This window comes from Macrobrachium rosenbergii, chromosome 10 (assembly GCF_040412425.1).
Source record: "Macrobrachium rosenbergii isolate ZJJX-2024 chromosome 10, ASM4041242v1, whole genome shotgun sequence".
Lineage (NCBI taxonomy): Eukaryota > Metazoa > Arthropoda > Malacostraca > Decapoda > Palaemonidae > Macrobrachium > Macrobrachium rosenbergii.
In genome coordinates, this window is record NC_089750.1 from 22,219,828 (window position 1) to 22,243,318 (window position 23,491).

The 23,491-nt window shown below is 34.8% G+C and overlaps 2 protein-coding genes across 3 annotated transcripts in view; one reads left to right on the top strand and one right to left on the bottom strand.

The window, feature by feature from the left end:
- The window catches only part of LOC136842555 (ribosome assembly protein METTL17, mitochondrial), a 192,322-nt gene that overhangs the window by 53,211 nt on the left and 115,620 nt on the right, over positions 1–23,491 (top strand). The window lies entirely within an intron of this gene.
- LOC136842553 (aminopeptidase N-like) lies at positions 3,507–22,382 on the bottom strand. Of its 2 annotated transcripts, none has more exons than XM_067109992.1 (18): positions 22,291–22,382; positions 20,148–20,310; positions 18,957–19,151; positions 18,465–18,667; positions 17,819–17,974; positions 17,389–17,522; positions 14,324–14,501; positions 13,401–13,584; positions 12,288–12,444; positions 12,068–12,149; positions 11,562–11,938; positions 11,211–11,342; positions 10,690–10,832; positions 9,467–9,657; positions 7,764–7,901; positions 6,775–6,918; positions 5,026–5,107; positions 3,507–3,961 (listed from the first exon to the last, which is right to left on the bottom strand). In XM_067109992.1, exons 2-18 carry the CDS (start codon positions 20,235–20,237, stop codon positions 3,794–3,796), a joined length of 2,754 nt encoding a protein of 917 aa, XP_066966093.1. In that variant the 5' UTR covers positions 20,238–20,310; positions 22,291–22,382; the 3' UTR covers positions 3,507–3,793. The 2 variants fall into 2 exon arrangements, with proteins under 2 accessions (XP_066966093.1, XP_066966094.1); XM_067109993.1 differs by lacking the exon at positions 14,324–14,501 and adding an exon at positions 15,153–15,330.

Sequence of the window (23,491 nt, forward strand, 5' to 3'; positions counted from 1 at the left end):
TCTGCGGTCACTTTGAACACCCACTTTCATATTCATCAGCGCCCCTTGCTCCTACTGTGTCAGTGCCCAAAAAGTCACAATGTGGTGTTAATAACAGAACAGATCTTGTGTGTTTATTTGTGCACATTCATGTAAGAGAGCGAATGCACAAATGGAAATCGTCACACATTTTTTTTATCGATTAATATATACCCATGTCCTTTACTAAAATTGTATTTTCTTATGTTCTGATGGAAAATTAAACATTCAATGACTGGCGCTGCATTCCACAACCATCGTCATAACTCATATTCTGACGGAACAAAATCCAAAGATTATCTGTGGCATACCAAAAATAGCAGCAACTAATCTATCTTGTTTTTTCAGTGTCGTCACCATCTCTGTAACACTAGATAGATCACCACCAGTCACACTGCCATTCAGTCACACACCGAGGCGACATGAAATAATTCATAATACCTTACAGATTAGATCTCGTGGTTGTCATTGCTCGAAAATTTTCAACACCAAAAACAAACTAAGCTTCTCATTCTTTATAGGAAGCATAGATGGCAATGTTTAATGTGCCTTGAAAATCAGAACAATCAGTTGTTCTCTTTCGAGTTGCAAGTTTTTCTTTTGAAATGGGGAATGTTCTGGACTTATCGTGTTTATTTGTTACGTACTGCTGTTTTCCATTCTTTCACGTATATATGCACCACTGAAAAATAGTTTTAAATAGCATCATGTAGGGACGGAAAAAAAGAGAACATACAGAAGTCATGCTGAGAGGAAACCCGTCGCGTCACCTTTCAAGCATCTGCTCGAATTCGATGCACCGTTTGGGCGTAGATGACCTTTGTTGTGACGTTGTTGGATGACTAAAATGGATTGGTTAATCCTGTACCCTTATAGTTTTTTATATATATTTAGTATCAAATAACAGTATTAGACAAGTAAAAAATGTGCCGAAGTCTCTTCTATACAGCGTATAATGCTGTTTGACACTCAGCCACGGCCCATGAAACTCTCAGCCGTGACCCTTGAGACTTTCAGCCACAGCCCGATGGCGGCCTGTGTTGTTGGCACCTATAGCGGTGCCAGACGCACGATCATGTCTAACTTTAACCTTAAATAAAATAAAAACTACTGAGGCTAGAGGGCTGCGATTTGATATGTTTAATAATTGGAGGGTAGATGATCAACATACCAATTTGCAGCCCTCTAGCCTCAGTAGTTTTTAAGATCCGAGTGCTGACAGAAAAAGTGCGGACGGACAGACAAATAGCCATCTCAATAGTTTTCTTTTACAGAAAATTAAAACCATAGGGATGGGGTTTGTTCTAATGTACGTACATGCGGCTACGTGTCAGTTCACTTCAATCGCTTTTGGTGGAGCGGCAGGTCTTCTTCTATGAAGGATGAAGGTCATGTTGATATCCGGATAAATGAGCCCTGTGCATTGTCCCAGATGTCGTCTTTAATATCCTTACTGACCTTCAAAACCATGTTAGATCAATTCAAACACCCCCTCCCCCACCAACGTCCCCATTTACGAAATTATCATCAAGTTTCTCGTGTGATTATTCTGATGAGGGAGGTGGCTTTTTCTTTCTTGTATGGCTACCTGTAAGGGCAGATTCATCACCCTGTTTATTAAATGTTCTTATAATCCTACTGGCCGTTGGAATGGAGACTAGCTAAGAAAGGATGTTATTGTAAGTCACAGTGATTTTTGGACTGGAAATAAAAAGTTTACAAATATCCATTTTTAAAAAATGTACAAATATCTGTTGATAAAAAAACTTATGTTGTCGAATTATCTTTTGAAGTAGGGCTGCACTCAGAATGTATTACTAGATTTCTGTAACAGTATCACACCCGAGCAAATAATATCTTCATTGTTATGCGAAGACTTTTCAGAAAATATTAGACCAGCTGGGAGAGACACATTGTTAAGTAGCCAAGGTTGCTGTACTAGAAAAGTGGATATAAGTCAATATTCAGTTCAATACTCAAAAAATTGAACTTGGATGTACAATAACATTCTATACAAAGAAATGAGAGTCGCAACCAGAAAAGTTCCTGTTCATTATACTATTGGTAACTTTTCCACCCCTAGTTCTAAATTACAAACCTCGAAAAACACCATTACTAGTATCTGGAAGAAATAATCACCTAACACATGAACATTTCAGATATCTAATAGTTATAGACTACAGAGAATAGAAACGTGAAACGAGCAGGGGATGGGATAGATGATTTCCACGGAAATATTCAGAGCAATTGACTAATGTAAAAGACTTTACTAAGGTAATCATAGTTAACTGCCACGATTTTCCCGAGTCAATAACAAAATAAAACACCTTTTGGTAGGGAGGTAGTTTTAAGTCGACCATGGGGCTTCGTTGTTTTGTCTCCATTGCGTTTGATGATGAGGCAGAATGTCTAATTGGAGAGACTGTTGTGATGGTATAAGGGGAATTTTCCTATACCATGATCACAGATGTCTTTATCATCCTTACTGGCATTCGAAACCATAAAATGATTAATTTACCCTTCAATTTCTCTCTGTTAGCAAAGTCATTACGATATTCCTGGATAATTATTCATAGTCTGGGGAGTAGCATTTCAATTTTTGTATGATTATCTGCTAGGAAAAATTCAGTAGCTATGCATTATGGGTTCTCATTCCTATAAGTCAAGGGAATGGTCATCTTGCCTGTTAGGTGAAACTGGGTATTGATGAAGCAGAGATAGGGATGGATCAGATATCATTGAAATTTTTAATTAAAAAATAGTTTTTTAAATATTTGTTGACTGATGAATATGTGTTACTGATCAACTTTTCGTTGTCGGACTGCGGTCAGTCAGAATGTCTTACTAGATTCATCCATTCACGCCTGGGCAAGATGAGGGACTAACATTTCTCGTTCCATTGGCGTAACCTTCGTTGGAGGTCTTGAGGTCAGGTCAGACTCTTCTGTCCTGGACCTTGGCCTCGGCCCTCCACCAAAGTACTCTCTCATGCCTTGTGGTTCAGGCAAAGCGAGCTCGAGGTCGCTAAACTATAGCCTGCTTTCTTTAATTTACTTCTCTTTCTTTCACATTCTTAAAGATTCTCGAATAGTTTTAACAACATTTTATAATGTTTATCAAACTGATTACTTTCAAAATCTATTAGAAAAATCTCAAATATCATCGAGAGACAAAATATATCTTCATTATGCATTTATTCACTTGTTCACTTGAAAATATAACTGTTTTTAATGTAATTTTACATCAAATCTGATGTCACAGTTCGGTTTTTTTGTTTTGATGTACACTGCTGTTCAAAGAGCTTGATTTTTCATTTGAAGGGCCATCAGTTATTACCCGACTGGAATCACATCCAGGGTAAGATTGAAAGATTTTATACTCAATAATAGACATGCTCGTATTTTAAGGATACCTGACAAAACTATAGAAGGTTTTCTGTTGCTGCAATTTCTCCCTTTACCAGTCAGAAGGTAAAAACATATGGTAACTTCAACATAATTTTCAATTTTATGGTTCTTAATTTTACAAGGTGCAAATTTTGCTGGAGTTCACTAAAATAAACACAGAATGACTGATATATTTTTTGTTGAATAAAGTGCATCTCTGTATTACATTTTAAATGTGCTTATCAGTATCAAGTACAACCCATCACGAGTTTTTGTTTTGAACTTACAGTTACTGTTAGTTGCTGTTTCAAATTAGTCAAGCATGGAGATTTTCCATTCCAATTACTGATATCTGACCTCGAAAGTGATGGTATCTCCCCCTTTTATTTTTAATGAGCCAGATCAGAAGAGAAGCCTTGTTCTCTCAGCCAGTGGACAATACCCTCGTAATTGTCTTCCATCCATGCGATATTCACCCTCGTTGTTTCAATGGCCTGCTCCACGGCCCGGTTGGCTGTCAAGAGGTTTTCGGCGTAGTCTTGTTGGAACTGCAGCAGCTGAAAGAAATCAACACTTCTTGAAGAATGCAACTCAAAGGTCATTATTATTGTGAATATACAGATATGAGTGACTGTATATTTGCTTTCCTCCCTTTTACTCCCGCATATGTGTGAGTGGTGGCCCTCCCTCGTTAGGCCATGGCGATATTCTTTCCCACCCAAACTAGAGCAAATATCCTTAAAATTGACAAAGCGTTTATTTTCTAGCAATATTTCGAAGTTCAAAGCTCAATGCAATTGACAAAATACCATTTTTCTATCACATGCCCGAGGGAAACAATGAAAATAAGGGAGGGAAACGATAAACAATACATTTTCAAAAGTTATTATGATCGAGGTGTGAATTCCACCGAAATTTAGGACAGCGAGGGTCACCTTTCCACAACCATCTAAGTCCCATATTGCAAGTTGTTTATAAAGGTAGAAAAATAATCGTATGTCAAAGTTAAATTTCCATGATATACGATAACAAATACCAGGAAGTCTGAAAACATATACCAGAATGCATCCTTCTGTTAACAGTCGATTTATGTTTTATGATTGCTGCAAAACTCTCGACATAATTCTTATGATAGACTGATGTCAGCATTTAGATTCAATACCTGTGGTAACATCCAAAGAATTATATTTATTTATGCATGTAAAAATACGTTCACACACACACATAACTGACATAAATGACTGCGAAATGATTACGTATTTTATGATGAGCTTTTCCAGAGTTCCCGAACAGTTACATGCGCAATACAATAATGATTATTTTAGTTTTTTAATGTGAGGAACCAAGAATTCGTTTAATTTCCTTCGTCCCTCAGACATTTTCTATATTCATCGTGTTTTCTTAGGCTGATACTCTTCATTCTGTGGAAAAATGGCTCCCAGATTAGTTAACAGAATTTATATTAAATTTCACCTCCTTAAATAGTCTAAAATAGTGAGGTCGTATTTTGTTATTTTTTTTAGGAACCTGCAAATACTCACATTAGTACCGGATACGTGTTTTTTTTTTTTTTTTTTGACAGGGAAACTTAATCGGAACTTGCAAGTGCTTTAAGCCTCACCTCCTTTAGTCTCTGCTGTGTGTTGAATCTCTTGGTGACAGCTGCTACAACTCTGGGCAAGCCAAAGAATGCTGTTCCGATGCTGCAAAGGAAACTAGAATTACACAGTGGAATTCTTTGTCATTCGATATATACCCTTGAAGGTTTAATCTCCATCTGAACATATTGTAGAGTTCTCAGAATAATTTTACGGTCTTTTACAACGTTCACATATTGTTTCTTCAAGCATACAATGATGCTGATATTGCCCTCAGTACTATTCTAACAAGTAAAAAATACGCCGAAGTTTCTTCGGCGCAATCGAGTTTTCTGTACAGCGTATAATGCTGTATGAAACTCTCAGCCACGGCCCGGTGGTGGCTTGTGTTGTTGGCACCCATAGCGGTACCAGACTCACGATCATGGCTAACTTTAACCTTAAATAAAATAAAAACTACTGAGGGTAGAAGGCTGCAATTTGGTATGTTTGATGATTGGAGGGTGGATGATCAACATACCAATTTGCAGCCCTCTAGCTTCAGTAGTTTTTAAGATCTGAGGGCGGGCAGAAAAAGTGTGGACGGACAGACAAATATCGCTCTCAATAGTTATCTTTCACAGAAAACTAAAAAAGGCAACCTCTATATGGAATTGATAAACTTGCAAGCAATCCTTCTCGGATCAGATAGGCCAGTCACTAAGATTTTAAGTGTAAATTATCCTCTCGGTGATGAACATGTCTTGACAGTGGTATTATCTTGAGACATTGAGGATGGAAGCCCAGTCCAAGTATTTTCTTTACTTGGTCTTCCCAGGGTATCTATCGCCCCTCAAGAGCTTGGGAGTCTGATTTTAGAGTTAAAGGTAGTTTTTTTTTTATTTCTGTGAACAATAAATTATCAATTTTCTTAGCATTAACATCAATGAAGCGTCAGGAAATAGGTAAGGAAGCAAACGAATGAAACCGACCAAGTGTAAAGAGCACGATATATAATAAAATGGGTAAAATAGAGGGTTGAAAGGCAATTCGTTTACATGTTCTCAGTGGAAAAATATTATTTCGAATCTTTATAAAAACATCTAAAATTTCTAACACATTTTTTATTCAGTTCTCTCTGATGCTTCGGTTTTGCATCATTCCATAAAAAAATGAAAGCGTGGAAATATCAAATTAATTTCAAACCAAGGAAAAAAATTTTTCAACATGAGTCCACATTATTTATGCAATTTTAATACGAAAAAATAATGAATAGGTTTTCTAGGAGATTCGTTATGTAGTTTTCAATGTCTGATTATCAGCAACTTTATAACTTTTTCACGGACGTTTATCATCATTGTCAAAGATATTTTCAAGAATTAATCAGGGCCTTCTTGATGATGATGATGATGATGATGGTGATTATTATTATTATTATTATTATTATTATTATTATTATTATTATTATTATTATTATTATTATTATTTCAGTATATGAAACCTATTCACGTGGAACAAGCCCACAGGGGCCATTGACTTGAAATTCAAGCTTCCAAAGAATGTTGGTTTCAACTTCCCATCGCAGACCCCACACTGCAGCAGTAACTGATCATGATACAGAGCCAGTGATTTTTCATCCCCCTGTTGTAGACGTGAACCCGCGACGTCTGAGTGGCAGCCACGGCACTAACCACTATACCAGCGGACCCAGAACAACAGGCCTTGGAAAAACAAAAGGCTAAATACAATTGTAGGTCATGAAAACGAAGCATATCATGCAGCAGGTTACTTACTAGTCTGCAATCTGATTCCAGTTCGATCTCATGTACTCCCAGGAGACAATGCTCCCAACACTTCCTCGCGCTATCTGACTGAATACGATCGCGGCGTCCTGACGTCTCAAACCTGAACTTTCGTTGAAGGCTCCTCTCAGGTACCTGGGAAAAAAAAAAGAGGCGTCTTGTTCAAGAGAATTCCCTCTTAGCAGAGTGTCTATCTGCAGTTAGGTATAAGTAATATTGAATCAGTAATATTGCTCCCTCATACATTGGTTGCTAAAAATAGATAAACAAAAATTCAAATCTACCTGATCCAGGGTATGCACAGTTCACATTACTAAGTACAGTGTAAGACTAGCTCTGGGGTCACTTTCATTGTTTCATGCATTTACCAAATGTGGTCAAAGAAGGAAGGAAAAGCACTTAATAAAGGGTTTATAAGAAATCAGATGAAATTCCTGAAATAGTCAACGGAAAACTATCAGATTTGATTTCCGAAATAATTATTGGAAAAAAACAAGTTAATGTAACGAAACTCTGTAAGAATTTCTATAAAGGACTGGTCCTAAGTCATTGTTCAACAGTTGGAGATTTCTTTATTCAGACCCCATTAGGTGGTATAGAAATAATTGTGTAAATCAAGAAATATTCCAGAAACTTCAGTATCTTTAAGATTGATGAATATAAGTGATGTAGAACTGTACATTTAATGATGATGTATAAAGTCGTGTTACAAATGATGCTGTATGTGAAGTTTCAGTTTGAAGTTGTATTGTTTTCGGTTGATTCACTATGAATATTAACATTCAGTTTTAATTTGAATTTCTGATAGCCTTGAAAGTGTATTTGAACTTTAATTTACGCATTATCGACCTTTAGCAATTTTATTTGGAAGACTGATACTCAGTCGTGTTCTTACTAGAACTTTGTCTTATCATGTCAAAAATTACAGGAAGGCGATGACTTACTTTCTTTTAATTTTGAGCCCAAAATTAATAACAAACCTGGCAATGATCCAAATGCTCTCTGAGCATGCAAGGGCATTATCCAAATCCTTCGACCAAGCAAACTGCCATTCTTCTATTTCCCCCTCACGAACTGCTGTACAGAATGCTGCTTCTGCGACGCTGCTCGGCGGACGCCTTAGGATATAGAAAGAAATACATACAAATATACATGCATACACACCCGCACAAATATATATATATATATATATATATATATATATATATATATATATATATATATATATATATGTGTGTGTGTGTGTGTGTGTGTGTGTAGATATATATTTATTTATATATTTATATACATGTATGTGTGTGTGGGTGGGTGTGTTTGTATTATATTTATATATATATATATATATATATATATATATATATATATATATATATGTGTGTGTGTGTGTGTGTGTATGTATGTATGTACATATATATAGATATATATCAATTACTAACAGGACCTCATTCAAACTGGATGGTATCTAATGGAGTATTTTTTCAGAAAAAGTTACAAGCTTTCTTGGACAAACAGTCCTTATTATCAAGTATCCGTACAATGACCAAACGCGTAGTCCAGCTGTATTTATATCTGTTTGTCCAAGAAAGCTTGTAACTTTTTCTGAATAAATACTCCATTAGATCCCATCCAGTTTGAATGAGGTCCTGTTAGTAATTCTGCTAATGCACAGAACTATTGTGTATGTGATAAAGTTAATATATATATATATATATATATATATATATTAATATATATATATATATATATATATATATATATATATATATATATATATATATATATATATATATATATTATGCTGATAAGTCCTAATGTCAGTATTCTGCTTAAATTTTGGATCTTTGGTTGGTTCTCTTCAAAGTTCGGTAGTGATAGATTAGTTATGCTTTTTCGGAAACTCCGCAGGAATTCAAAAATATTCAAGCAAATTTCAAGAAAACTTATTACTGAAAATAACCACCAAAACATAAAATCTATATCCAGGTGTATCGTGGACGTCTGCTCTTACACCGCAATGTCTCTCAGATTATAATTTGTTTCTCAAATCATAGCAAAAAGGGGGCCGGAGTTGGGGGAGGTTTGCCCGGATCTAGCAGTGCAGTGTATGCCAACCTGGCTGAGAGACAACTTCACACTTCAAGTCATCTCAGTAACTGGAACTGATATTAGATAACACTGGAAAATGTTAATAGAAAATTCGTAGAAGGATGATATTAGTACAATAAATTACATAATACTGGGTGCAATACCCGTAGACAAACTACATAAGGGAGCCGTTAATCTGTACTCACTTGAGTACAATGATTATGAGAGTACCTTGGAATTTCATCCCAAGAACCGTCACAGCTTTATAGTAATTATTGTAGAAATATTCAGTATTCATACAGAGGGTTAGACGTGAGCTAGATATTTAAAATGCAATAAATCTTTCAATTCTGGACTGAAAAATGCCTGATAGAGATCCTAATACGTTAACTTTTATTTTCAAAACAAAACTATCTGAGTGCTCTAGAAAGAGTACGTTTAAGCACAAGAATAAATTCTCTATAACTACGTCAACCCATCACCTTACTATGATCAGTTTTGTAGTTAACTTATAATGTATGACTGAAACTACAACAGTAGTGACAGATATATATATTAGTTGTAAAAATATTATTCTATTTATGAAGAATAGTCTTACCCGTATATAGATTGGTTGTACATCCACTGTCTGAAGAGTTTCGTGGATCTATAGATACAGTCGGGATGGCGCAGCTTGCAAGCCCAGCGCACCGCCTCCCCACTGAGTAATTGTTTTTGTAGGTCATCTTTGGGTTGTTCCTTGAAACCCGCATATTCGTAGATTGGTGATATTACAGACATCATGTATTCCTAAAAAAAAAAACCCGTTTGGTTCTTAGCTTACTTCACTAATTGCAATCATATGTTTATGTAAAACTTTCAGGATTTTTAAGCAACACAACCAAATTAATTTTTAAGTCTGCTCTGATGCATTTTTTTAATGAATAGTATGGTGCCATACTGTTACCAAAGCTTTTCACTAAAGTTGTTGGTAAATGTATTAAAAAACCAGCAAATGCTTATGCCAGGGATGGCTCACTGGATTATTCGATAAGAAACATTAACCTATAGGCACTGTCATGACACAAATGTGTGCCATTCTTTCAAGCCCAAAGCCGATGAGGTGGGCAGAACTAACTCCCTTGCCTATTCAACCTTAAGTGAAAAAAGATAAATAAGATAAAGGGGAATTAATCACTCAGAAAACAGTAGGCCTGACTTATAGAAGATGAAGACCTTCAAAATAATGAAAAATGGAAACAATTAAAGTTCCAAAGCATTCTACTAGAGAGAAAACATTAAGCAGATGGGAGAAGCAGCATTTGAGAAAGGCAGTGACTACATCAGGTAAACAGACCAGTAGCTGAAATAACACGCACAGGAAAAGAAACAGTGAGACTTGTGACAGCCAGAATAGTGACTGATCTCAGTCTTGAAGAGTGTTCGGATCTTCCCTCTTCCCGCTCTCCCTTCCCACCTGTCGGGTGTGAGTATTTTGTTTTCAACATTGTGTATGTTCGTAGACGAAGCCGGTCGGGATTTATACTCACTGTTTCATTTTCTCTTGGGTAAATGTGCATACATATATATATATATATATATATATATATATATATATATATATATATATATATATATATATATACATACATACATATATATATATATATATATATATATATATATATATATATATATATATATATATATATATATATATATATATATATATATATATATATATATATATATATAGAGAGAGAGAGAGAGAGAGAGAGAGAGAGAGAGAGAGAGAGAGAGAGAGAGAGAGAGAAATAAATGTGCTCCAATACTGAGTCATACCCTAAAAGCTCCATAGGCAGGATCGTGCTGAAACATATCATAAAGGTATTGGAAGTTATGAAGAGCTGCTTTCCAGACCACGTAGCTTCTTTCCTTACTTAAATAAGACGTTAATCCAAGGGCAGTGTCGTATGGAAGATATCCTGAAACGGTACATTCCATCAGTTCAAACAAGGACTATCTTCAGGAGCAAAATTTTTTCAAAAGGACTTTTTTTTTGTAATGACAATCCATTATAATAATTTTCTAAAGAACTTTCTCTCGGTGTATTAACAAGGTTCTTGATGTTGTTATGTCTTATGAAATCGAATTTAGAGGGAAGTAATCTAATTAGGTACCCAAAGGTTTATTTTTATGTTGATATCATGGTTGATATATGTTTTGAGAATAAGGCAAAGTTAGGCAGATAAATTCTAATTTGTTTCGGTGGCTTAGTGAAAAATCTTCTTGTGTCAAACAGATCTCAGTTTGATTTATAAACTCCGTGACATTATGAGTTGCAACATCTGTGATATAATCACCTGCTCTAGCTAAGTTAAGAGCATCATCGATAATCTGGGCTCTGTTTGTAACATGAATGACCTCGTGATTTGTCCTCAGCTGTTTCATTAAGAGATTCCAGTTCTCCAAATCGTAGTTGACTCGGTAATATCCTGAGGAAATAGAAGGACAGAAAACTATTATAAACAAGAAGAAGAAATGCAGAAGTACACAATTCATGTTTGGACTTGGTAGTATTGCAAGTTATTGTTGACCTTGAATGGACGCATCCCTTCTGAGTCAGTGGTAGCAAAATGTGTTTAATCACTTTTCATATTATGATTAAATAAAATCTTGCTCAGGAAAGTCAGTATTTGACTTTATCGCTTTACCTGACTGTTTGACATTGAAAATTACCCAGTGACGAGACTCAGGAAAGACAAATTCAGGATATGCTTCCTTTTCATGAATCCAAAATTTGACTCGGGTATCTTCAAAGGAGAGGTCTTCTTGAGAGGTATATGTCATCGGGACCCACCATCTCTGACGGTGTTCGTGCGAAGTCTGCTTGTCAAGGAAGAACTGCTCCTGGGTTATCTTAGCAGAATTATTGCCGTTTCGTACAATAGTAACAAGAGGGAAACCCTTCTGCAGTGTCCAGGTATCCATAATGGTTTTCACAGTCAAGTCCAGAGGCAGAGTACCTTCCTCATGAGCAGCATTGGTCAGGAACTCCCAGAGGTCATCTTGATCTGCGTTCTTATATTTCCTAAATAAATAAAATGGAGTAGTTCCAAGATGAACATGAAAACAAGACAGTAAAAAGGAATAAAAATATCACCAGAGAATATGGACATGTAGCAAAATGTTCTTCAGACAACTGCCAAACATATCTTACAGAGTTGTGAGGTAATTCTTGAGTCCATTTCTAAAGGTTTCTTCTGTCAGGAAGTAGCTCATCATTCGTATTATCGAGGCGCCTGAGGTTTAATCTTTTATTAGTGGATATTTGCTTGGTCGGAATATAAGAAAAAATTTTGTTTCTTTTTTTGCCATTTACCAGTAAACGATTAAGTAACTGTGAAATCAATCTGAAGATATTCTTTGAAGCGTCTTACCTTTAAGATATGATATGGAATCAAATATCTCTATGATTTCGATAGGATCGATAACTGGAACACTGATGGGATGAGAAGATTTCAGGGCATCTAATGCAAACACTTCCTGCAAGCGTCTTACAACGAACTGGTCCATTATGCCCCAAGCTGGCTCAATCTGGAAAGATGAAATACTCAGTAATTACTGTTTTGTACATTCTGATTGACTGAAGTTTTTATATGTTTCGATTTATTTCTTCCATCTTAATATAGTCTTGAAGCTTCATTTTCACGAACGAACATTGTGTGTGTGTGTGTGTGTGTGTGTGTATATATATATATATATATATATATATATATATATATATATATATATATATATATATATATATATATATATATATATATATATATACATGCAGAATGGAAGTTTCATTTTGAGAGTCTTCCCTCAAAATAAACTTATTGCGTGTAACTACTACCCTCTCTCTCATAAAAAGTTGGAGAATATGCATGAGGTCCGAGTTCTAAATTTAAAGAAGGCAGGGTCTTCATTTTCATTTTTGGGTACCTGGAGTCCAAATCCTGCATTTCCTTCTTTTTAAGACAGTATTATCTACAGTGATATAATTCACGTAAGTGCAAAAGTGTGAGTGGTTAATTCAGAACCTCGAGTGGTATATGATTGTTCGAATCTGGGAAGAGCTGCTTTAAACTGGCAAGGGTCTTTAACCTAGGGATTTGCAAAGCAGAGGGAATCGAGAAGGAACGGAGTAAGGTGAATATAGCGTATTTACCTGTTAGTATTTACCTGCATAATAAAGTCGTTATAATTCAAGGTAATCTATAAAATCCATTGCAGAACCGTTTGACACTGAATTACCCTTACTTTATAACCTTCAGGTATTCAGTTAGGTAAAGGGATATAAGTCAAAATTCTGAAAACTCAAACGCTAGTTGATGGGAAAATGTCTGGGAAACCCTGTTATAAAGGACTAGTTATGAAATAGTCATTTGTGTTTTTCAGCATTGAGTTACTCCTCTGGTGACCCTCGTTCTGTAAACCCTACGTTGAAGACCCATGCCTGTTGAAAGCAGTTTTGAGGCAGAGTAATCAAAAGATAAAAAACTTACATGATCAACTGCCATATCTCCCATATATGTTGCAAATCCTTCATTTAGCCAAAGATCAGTCCACCACTTCAGAGTGACGAGATTACCAAACCACTGATGGGCGAGCTCGTGAGAAATCAGATAGGAGACCCATTGTTTGTCCTCAGCCGACGCTTTTTCAGGGTCATGCAGGAGGCCATTCTCCCTGGTGAAGGATATAAATTTTCCTTATTTATCGTAAAAATCACAACATACTCAAAAGATTAACCTCATCTGATTAACTTGGACCTTTGCGCTACAAATTCTGGAACTAAGAATTTTCTACATAATAATCAAGACTTGATCCATTAATTTTTAATTCAGTATATTTTCTTAAATTGGGGAAAATCTTATCTTGATGAATACCAAGTGCTAAATACGTATGTAGTTCATGATTTATCAATGCGTTAATGTAAGGAGTCATGCACTAAATGATGTACCTGATAAAGAGAGGTGCCATAAATTTATAATAAAAAAGATGTTTGTTTAAAGTATGCCATTTAACTAATATTTGATTTCAGAAGAGAGAACAAAGTGAAGCAATCAAGAATTATTGCAGTAAAGCATTTTTGCCATGAAAAAATCAGAATAAGATGAATTAATGGCTAAAATAATCGCCAGTTAGAACACTTCTTAGCAGCTGGAGGTAGCATGTAGCAAGAACAGAAAAATCGACCGAAAAAGAATAATTGTTAGTTATTTGTGATAAGGATATGGACAGATTTTCATTTTGAATATGGTTATAATTATTCCATCTATAAAGCTCAAATTCATTATGAACAATAGCAAGTATTAAAATTAAAAATTCGCTTGTATGGGTCCTTGCTGTTTTTATAAGCTTATGTATATATCAGTGCCTTAAAACTTTGTAACTACTGAAAAAAAAGAAGCGCTCCACAACTTACCTGTAAGTGATAAGCCCCCAGTTTTCCATAGCATTAGGGCTCATGGCAGGAGGACAGATCATGTCCAGCTTAGGAAGTGGAAAAGGCACTTCGAAGAAATCCCCAAAGAACCTAAGGCCAAGGACTCCTAATTTTTCAGCGTACATAAGTTGGTTTGCAACAGCTTCTCGAACCCACACTGCCCATCATTAGCAGAAGTATAAGAGGAAAAACAAAGGGGATTTTTTATTTGAAACTGCAGAAAATTAAAAGCTGCAAAGCACTTGTTGCTCTTTGCTTAATGACTTATCTTTTTTAAAAGGCGGAATTCGAACTCATCAGGTATCTTTACACATATTGCTGAATCGTAGATTCTTTTTTGGCAGATTGTTTTATTTATTAATATTCCCCACAGATTTTTAAAAGATATACCGTTGACCAGTTTCAGCAGGGTCAAGTAAGCAATCATTATTCGTTTTCGGTGCTCTTGTAGAGCATAAATCTAACAATAATTGTGTCATTTGGTAAGGTCAGAGAAACTGGCCAGAGAGTGCTCCTAATAATGCTTATACAAATATGTTAACCATAATTACGACCGCGTATCAGTTATTGTGACAATTTCACCATCTGGTGTACCTCATTAGTAAACAATCCTATACCGAGTTAGGTCTCATTGGGAAATTTGCCAGTGTAAAGAAAACTGTTCGGACTTTAGGAATGATGGCTCAGAATAACATGGAAAGAGGAAGCAGAGAATTTCTAGAAGCAACACCATTGCCATTGTGAAATAGTCAGCATCTCGTTACAAAAAGCAAGCGTAGGATATCTAATTGAGAACGTTTCATCAAACCTGAAAGTCATCAGTCCCCAGTTCTCCATAGCGGCGAATGAGTTTTCAGGAAGTGCTATCATATCGATTTTGGGAAGTGGAAATCTTAGGTGGAAAAATTGCTCAAAGAATCTTAATGCCCTCCTGCTTACTTCTCCTGCGAGATGAGTATCCCTTATGACCGCCGCTCTTGCCACAGCTTCAATGGAAACGAAATAATTAAATTATGATTTAAAAACTGGCAGATGGGGTCATTCTTTTCTTTTTAATTTGTTATAGAAGTTGAATTTGGTTCAAATTTAGGCAAGAATGCTGAAAGGCATTAAAGGAAACATAAGCAATATTTCGCAGTGAAGGATGGGTAAGCCAGGACCGAATAAAATTTTAAAAACTTATTTTTTTTTATATTGAAGAGTAAGTAAGGCACTATTACATAATGAATCAATGGTGGTACTTGTTTGTAAGTAATCTTAGTTTTCATAAACACACTGCCTAGTACATCATATTTCTTGAAATATTTATAGATACTTCACTACTGATACAACCACCTCACTTCTCCCTAAGTTTTTTATGCACTCTTCTGTTTCCTGATATAATCCAGTCAACATTGCAGTTTCTTCTGTTATTAACATTAGAAAATACTGAGACTGAAAGTAATTAAACATTAGGTCAGCTTCTGCTACCGAAAATCGTGAAGACGAGGTGAATCAGTACACTGAAATTATGTGATTAATTTGTGTATCCCATTGAACGCTCTTTTCTGTCCAAGTTGATCTAGATCAATAAATAAAAAAATTTAGATTATTATTATTATTATTATCATTATTATTAAAATTATTATTTTATTATTATTATTATTATTATTATTATTATTATTATTATTATTATTATTCAGAACATGAACCCTATTCATATGGAACAAGACACAAGGGCCTTTGACTTGGAAATATTTCTCAATCATATGGATAAATGCGTACAAATTTGATTTCTCATTTGAACTATCCGTAAATGATAATGTTCCATTATCAATGAATATACCATCTCTAAATCAAAGTAACTTTTGAGATGATTATCGTGTTTTTAAACATCTGAATCACTTCATGGGAGACTAAAGCTTACACCGAAAGTATTAAATTATGCATAACAAACGTGATACTGGTGAATAAACCGGTGAAACTGGAAAATCTTTTGGAAAGAGAACTAAAAAATGATAAAATGCACTAAGGAAGAAAGTAGAATTAAGGCCTTCCACACTTGGAAACATTGTTTGGAAACAAAGTTTGCAAACTATTTGCTAACAGTTTCTTTGGAAACTGTTTGTAAACAGTTTGCAAACAGCTTGGAAACTTTGCAAACCATGTTTCCTGTCATGCCTGTTGTCGTTAGGATGCCTATTGGTGCAGTAGCCTCTGTATGCATTTTACTTTGCAGTTTTAATGCACTCAAGTAAGGAACGAGAGAAAGAAAAAGAGATGGGTGAGGAAGTTTTTAGAAAAAGGAGCGTTTCATGCTAACTTGCTCCTGGCGTGTATGTACTGTATATGTACATATACATACGTACATATGAATAGGTATGAATGTTTAAGTGTATATATGTAATTATATATACACATACATATATACACGTACAGTATACATACATATATATATATATATATATATATATATATATATATATATATATATATATATATACATTACATTATATATGTGTATATATACATATACACACAGAAACACTAAATGTTTTCCATTCTGGATGGGAAACAAATATACGATATAAAGTGTTTCTAAACTGTTTCCAAACAATTTCCAAACTGTTTGCAAACAGTTTACAAACTTTGTTTCCAAACAATGTTTCCTAGTGTGGACAGGCCTTAAGATCATTACGAACATAATATTATATATAACAATTTTATGTTGATAAACTTGAACAAATTGCTATGCATACTTCAAGAATATTGATTTTATTCTTTTGTTTTAGCTCTAAGAAGAGGGAACTGAAAATGTATATATAAATACATATAATGTATAAACGCAAATACATATATACATATATATATGTATGTACGTAAGTTTATGTATTTATACATACATATTTAATTCCTTCCTCTCAGAGATAAAACAAATGAATAAAATTAATACACACACACATATATGTGTGTGTGCATATATACATATATATATTTACATACATATATATATATGTGTGTGTGTGTATGTATATTAGATAGGCCAGTAAAGTTTGCCTTCTTACCTCTGATAACTGTTGGACTGCCAGGAGCAGTAAGAAGTATGGAAGGAAAGTCTGACACAGCAAAAGCCACGAGGTATGTTGACATTGGAACTGACTTCTGAAATTCATCCCATACCCATCCAGGTTGATCTTCTCTGTGAAATTAAAATAAATGCTTTTAGGGACATTAAATAATGCATTTTTTATGCTTCATTTACAGCCTATGACAGAAAGCTGAGAATTTTAGGGAAAGTGAGTGGGATCGGTTTTAGTCAAACTGCAAATATTGGTACAATATTTAGCTTTTATGGTTTTGCCTTATTATTCACATGTTCGATTCCACTGTAAATCTTTTACAAGGTAGCAATATATTGTATATTTCTGTTTAAGCTTGTAATATATTTAATCACCTTTAAAAGCTTAAGACCTTTTGTACCTCATAGACACTTACATTTGGGTAGATCTGATCATGGGCATATTGGAAAGGGCATTCATGTGTGTTTCTCTAGCCAAGTAGATTTTGAACGTGGCTTTGAGTCCCGGTTCATCAAAGCAAGGGAATGCTCGACGGGCATCTGTGGACTGGAACTGTGTAGAAGCGACCCAGCTGGAAAAGCGATTCGTTATCGATTATTTTGAAGAACTGTCAGGAGTTGCACAAACCCTTAAAATAATGCAACAAAACATATACCCTGAAGCAGAAGTCAATTCATCAGTTACCCTTAATAGACTTTAAATTTGATAAAATTAATTACTACCTTTTGAACCTTTTCTAGAAACAGAACTATTTTCATGTTGATGCATCGTGAAATTTATTTTAACGTAAATCAAAATTTGTCCTTTATATGACTATAAAACATAATACTTATTATATTCCTTATTTGATGTAACGCTACTTTCAGCTACACAGCGTCATCCAAACATACCATCTACTGTATTTTAGCTAATTCTTTATAAATAAGCAAATATAAAGAAAAATGCTAAAATAAACAAATATATCAATAAAACGTATTATAAATTTTTTTTATATTAATTTTATAGTTAAACGCAGCCAATATGGAATATAAACAGAAATATTTGTAAATCCAGTTCTTCACCTTGTTTCTCCATTTTCCTTCCTATAAGAAGATCTGTAAAAGCCCCTCGCTTGTTCCCCCAGAGTCCCAACAAACTTGAGAGAAAATGTGTACAGCTTCCCAGCTTCCAGTTGCTCTTGAAGGGTTGCGATGTAAAGGTTCCTTAAGGGTTCGTAACGCTGCTGAATGATCGAGACTTCATGTCCACTATCTTTTTCAAGTAGCTGTTCCAAATGAAAATTTCAGCAACTTTTAGTTTTCCCAAATGAACTACCTTCTTTCGTGCGATAAAGCTGTCAGATATTCATCCCTAAAAAGCATTTGTTTCCAGTAAAACGTCAGTTTCTGTCTTAGTTTAAAAATGTCATCGAATCTTAATAGAGCCAGAGCACTGCTGCTCTATATGAAAAATCCATTAGGCCTATTATAAAGCTTTTGTATTAAAGATCGTCTAGAACAGCCTTTTTATGAAGTAAAGAAAAAGCTGGGGTGTCTGTGACTATCCCTCCATACCTTTGAAGACTCATTCTTTGTTATAATGTCAGTCATGTGGAGGATTACGTAGTAAGTTGGTTGAAGAACTTCCAAATCAATGGCCACTTTTCCTTCAATGCTGAAGTTGCCGTTGATGAAGGGCTGTAGCCAAACATTGTAATGGACAGGCTTCAGCGTTTTAGGCAGGATTATGATTTGTTTAGCGTCGACTTCCTGAAAAGAATAAGAACTTATGGAGAGTCTAATACGAAATGGAAGGTTCATAGAGGAATGAACAGAACTAAAAACATCTATCAATTTTTTTTTTTTTTTTTGTAATTCAACGTCTCGGTGCAATGTTATTTCTGTTGACAGTACACCCGCACAGTTATCTGTGAGGTACACGACTTCCGACCTTTCATTGCACATAGTTTTGCTCCTTCACCAGTGGTAACGTGCCTAAGGGATATCCGGTGAACAGAAATGTATAAATAAAGGCAAAAATATTAATTTTTATAAAAAAAAATATAACACGGAAAAGTGACAAAAGGAAATTTTCCATATAGAGGTTGAGGTTAAATCTAACTGAATCTAAATATGTGTTGAAGATCACCAGAAAATACTTTCCTAGCTTACTCCAGAAGTTTTGATAAAGCTTCCTGAATTAGTATTAGAATACAATGAACGTATACTGATGAATTAATATGTTTTAAAGGAGCTCAGCTTAAGCTTATACAAATACCGCAAAATGCAACGGTGAAACAGAAATGTGGGCTGATTGTAGCAAACATTTTCACAGCTCTTGAAACATTACTGAATTTAATATGTAAAGATATACATTACATATATATATATATATATATATATATATATATATATATATATATATATATATATGTAATGTATATCTTTACATATTAAATAATATATATATATATTATACATTCAGGCGGAAGTACACAACAACAAGCAGGAGTCCAAAAAGAAATCAACAAAACAGTTGCATATTTATTATAAACACATCATCATAAAATTGAAAAATATTATATTTAAAATAGCTATATATATATATATATATATATATATATATAATGTATGTATATACGTTTAATACAAAGTATATGTATGATGGAAAAATGCTTAATATATATATATATAGTATATGCATGTATACATATACATGAGTATGTATACAGTACATATTCATATTTTACTTGAAAGTAACCATACCTCTACAGAAGCATTTGCAAGGGCTGTAAGCAACGCCAGTATCAAGAGAATGAGGGTCATGCAAGTATTCTCCCATCGTGCCACACTCATTCTCGTTGATCGCCGATATCCCTCAAAGAATCCAATAGGCTTCAATTATGGCTGCACTGGCTTGTCATCTGCCCTAGAAATAGCCAGTGGACACAGTTCAGACACTGATATTAAGGTTCACTTGCAGGACAATAGACAAACAAGGTTTCAAAGCATTCATGAAATAATATAAACATGAATTACAAATATATACATATATATATATATATATATATATATGTACATATGTCTGTGTATATAGAGAAAATACAAAACAAGTTACTATATCTTTCCAGCCCACGTAATCCTTTAAAAATCATGCAGATTTCTAAGAAAGCTAGCTCTCTCTCTCTCTCTCTCTCTCTCTCTCTCTCTCTCTCTCTCTCTCTCTCTCTCTCTCTCTCTCCAGTGTTGTTAAAATAAGGCTTCACCGCTATTGATACTTCGATCTAAATATAACCCCTTTAAAACCCTTTATTTAATGGGATAAATCCTGTCTACGTGGCGCTTACTTTGAACAGTTAGTAAGTCAGTTGAAATCTGAACCTGTCACAGGTAAGATATAACCTTAAGGAAAAACACTTCTGCTTACAACAACAGGAAGTGACGATGGATCTATTGAAAGTTAGTCTTTCATCTTACATTTAAGCTTCACTGAAGAGGGGGACACTAAATTATTGTTTCAGAAATCAATTACGATATGTACAAATCCAATGTTTAAAGAATGCATGTTCTACAACTACTTTAGCTTAGAGAATTTTTCTTGTAAACGGTAATTAATGTTATGATGATGATGATGATATATATATATATATATATATATATATATATATATATATATATATATGTTTGTGTGTGTGCGCGCGCATATATGTGCTATACTGTCATCGTGTATCATTTTTCATTTGACTCCTGAGGCGAAACCTTTTGTCTCTACATTAGTTATCCCCTGCTACTGTAAGTTCAAGGACTGGTGAACTTGAAAATGAGTCACGTATTCGTATTAGCACTAATGCGCTCAGAATTTTGCTTTTATTTATAATACTGTTTGTGTGTTTATATATTTCAAAATCGTTCCTGACATTAAAAGAATCGCACGAAGTTTTAAATGTAAACGGGAAATATTCAAGAGATATTTGGTAAATTTTATTTTTATGATTTTAGGGTACAGTGGGCTTTTTTCGAAGAAATTTTGTAAAACAGTTCTACGGCTGCCAGGATACTGTACCTTAACTACAAGAAATGACTGAGTTGAACGTACATTAGCACAGTCTCTATCATTTTGAAAACAAGCAATGTGGAAAATTGCATTAACAAGAGATAAATATTATGGACAAATGTCAATGTGCAGGAAGGCAGAAGTTATGTACACTTGGAAGAAGGATCGGCAAACCCTTTTATTCGTATTTGATTCAGTACGGAATTTCCCTTTCGTCCTTTCTTTATTTTATGCAAAATAACGAAAATAATTTGTCGAAAGCTCGTTTCTGTTTTATGATACGAGTTGAAAGCCCCCCTAAAAAGTTTGTTCTCAAAATTCACTCAGTCTTGCGTGGTTCTTATTGCAGAACATTAGATGGTGTCCCCTCAATGTGACAAACCGACACTTAATTTGTCCCTGTGATGCCAAGACAAATTACTCCCACATCTCTTTTTTTTCTGAAACGCTTAGATTCACATATATTTTTGAGACTTTATAAACGAATAACACAATTTCTTGGATGAATTATCTCATACGCCTTACAAAGCCTGCATCGAAACACATGGTGTGCACTGTCTGTAACTTTAACTCGGTAGCTCCTTCAGATTTTCGTAGAACTTGACAAACTCCTTTTATGGAATCTTATTCTCACATCTGCAAAAGGGTCTCCAAGCACACTCTTCTTCTGACGGGGATGAATCCAGCTCTTTCCATGTAGTTATATATTAAACCAGCACTTACTTTAAATTTCATTTCACTTGAAATTGATCGGAACATGTTGCAGTCAAAATTAAGCTATTGTAATCTATACCAAACCAAACCAAATATTTCAGCTATCGCCCCACACATGACGACGTTCCTTTTAAGCCCTACCAGCAGATCCAAGACAGCTCCTGCCTTACGCAAAATGGACAATGAACAATGTCGTGAGTTGTGAGCTGACTGGCTCTTATCAGGAATGCCCGCGAGATACGTGAGTGAACTGTCAAGACCGCGCCAAATGAAATTCTCTCTCTCTCTCTCTCTCTCTCTCTCTCTCTCTCTCTCTCTCTCTCTCTCTCTCTCCAATGACCTCTTTTATGCTAACGCCAAGAAGTGGGTGTGAATTAGAAAAAATCACGAGGATAATCACAATCCTTTTACCTCGTTGTCTTCTAGTTATTACTATGATAGACAGGATGCCGGCTTTACGTTATCAACAGTGCCTTGATCTCGCTCAGTTTATGCTGTTGTCCAGTGCAGAAGTACTTTTTCTTCCTCTTTGGTCACGTGTTTCTAGAAGACTATGACGAAGACGTCATTTCTTTTTATTCCATTTCATTGTTCAGTTACATTTGCAGAAATTTTCCCACATCATTCTGGAATACATTTGCGGAGCCTTTCCTTGAAATTAAAAAGGTAACAAGAAGACAATGTTATGAAGCTCCCAGCAACCAGCTTGGTACTGAAATTGCTACTCCTTTTTTTATTTTTAGCCTTTTTTCGCTATTTAGTGATACAATGTCTGTTTTCCAACTTATTTTAACACTTATTCTTTACTTTCTATTATCGTCAGTCTTGTGAAATGGAAGTATCTTTATGGCTTTACGATTTGGAGATGAATAATTATTTCCTTTCTGTCTCTTCACTTGTAAAGCTGAACGTAGACTGCACAGTTAAAAGTGTTCTTATAAATATGTATTGCATTTTGGTAAACACTGAAAATGCACATATTTTGATACATGAAGAATTATTGAAGATGCTCACTAATGAAAAAAAAATTTTTTTTGCAATTTTCTCGGCTATATTATGAACCCTCTTCATGGCTATATCAAGTCTTCCTCAAGAGTAGCGTCATTGGATACCAAACATTCCCATTTGATTAGCAATGCTTTTATATACCCACATTTGTTGCTAAGTATTATGTAATGACCCTGACGTCCGTTTATACGTAGTTCTGTCCCTTCCATCTTGTCCTTGATTCACCTCCTTCATAATTACGGTTTAAGAACGCCCTTTCTTGTATTTGAGTAAAATATGAATCTGGGCTTGTATCACTGAACATCACTGGCAAGACACAATAGAACAGATAATA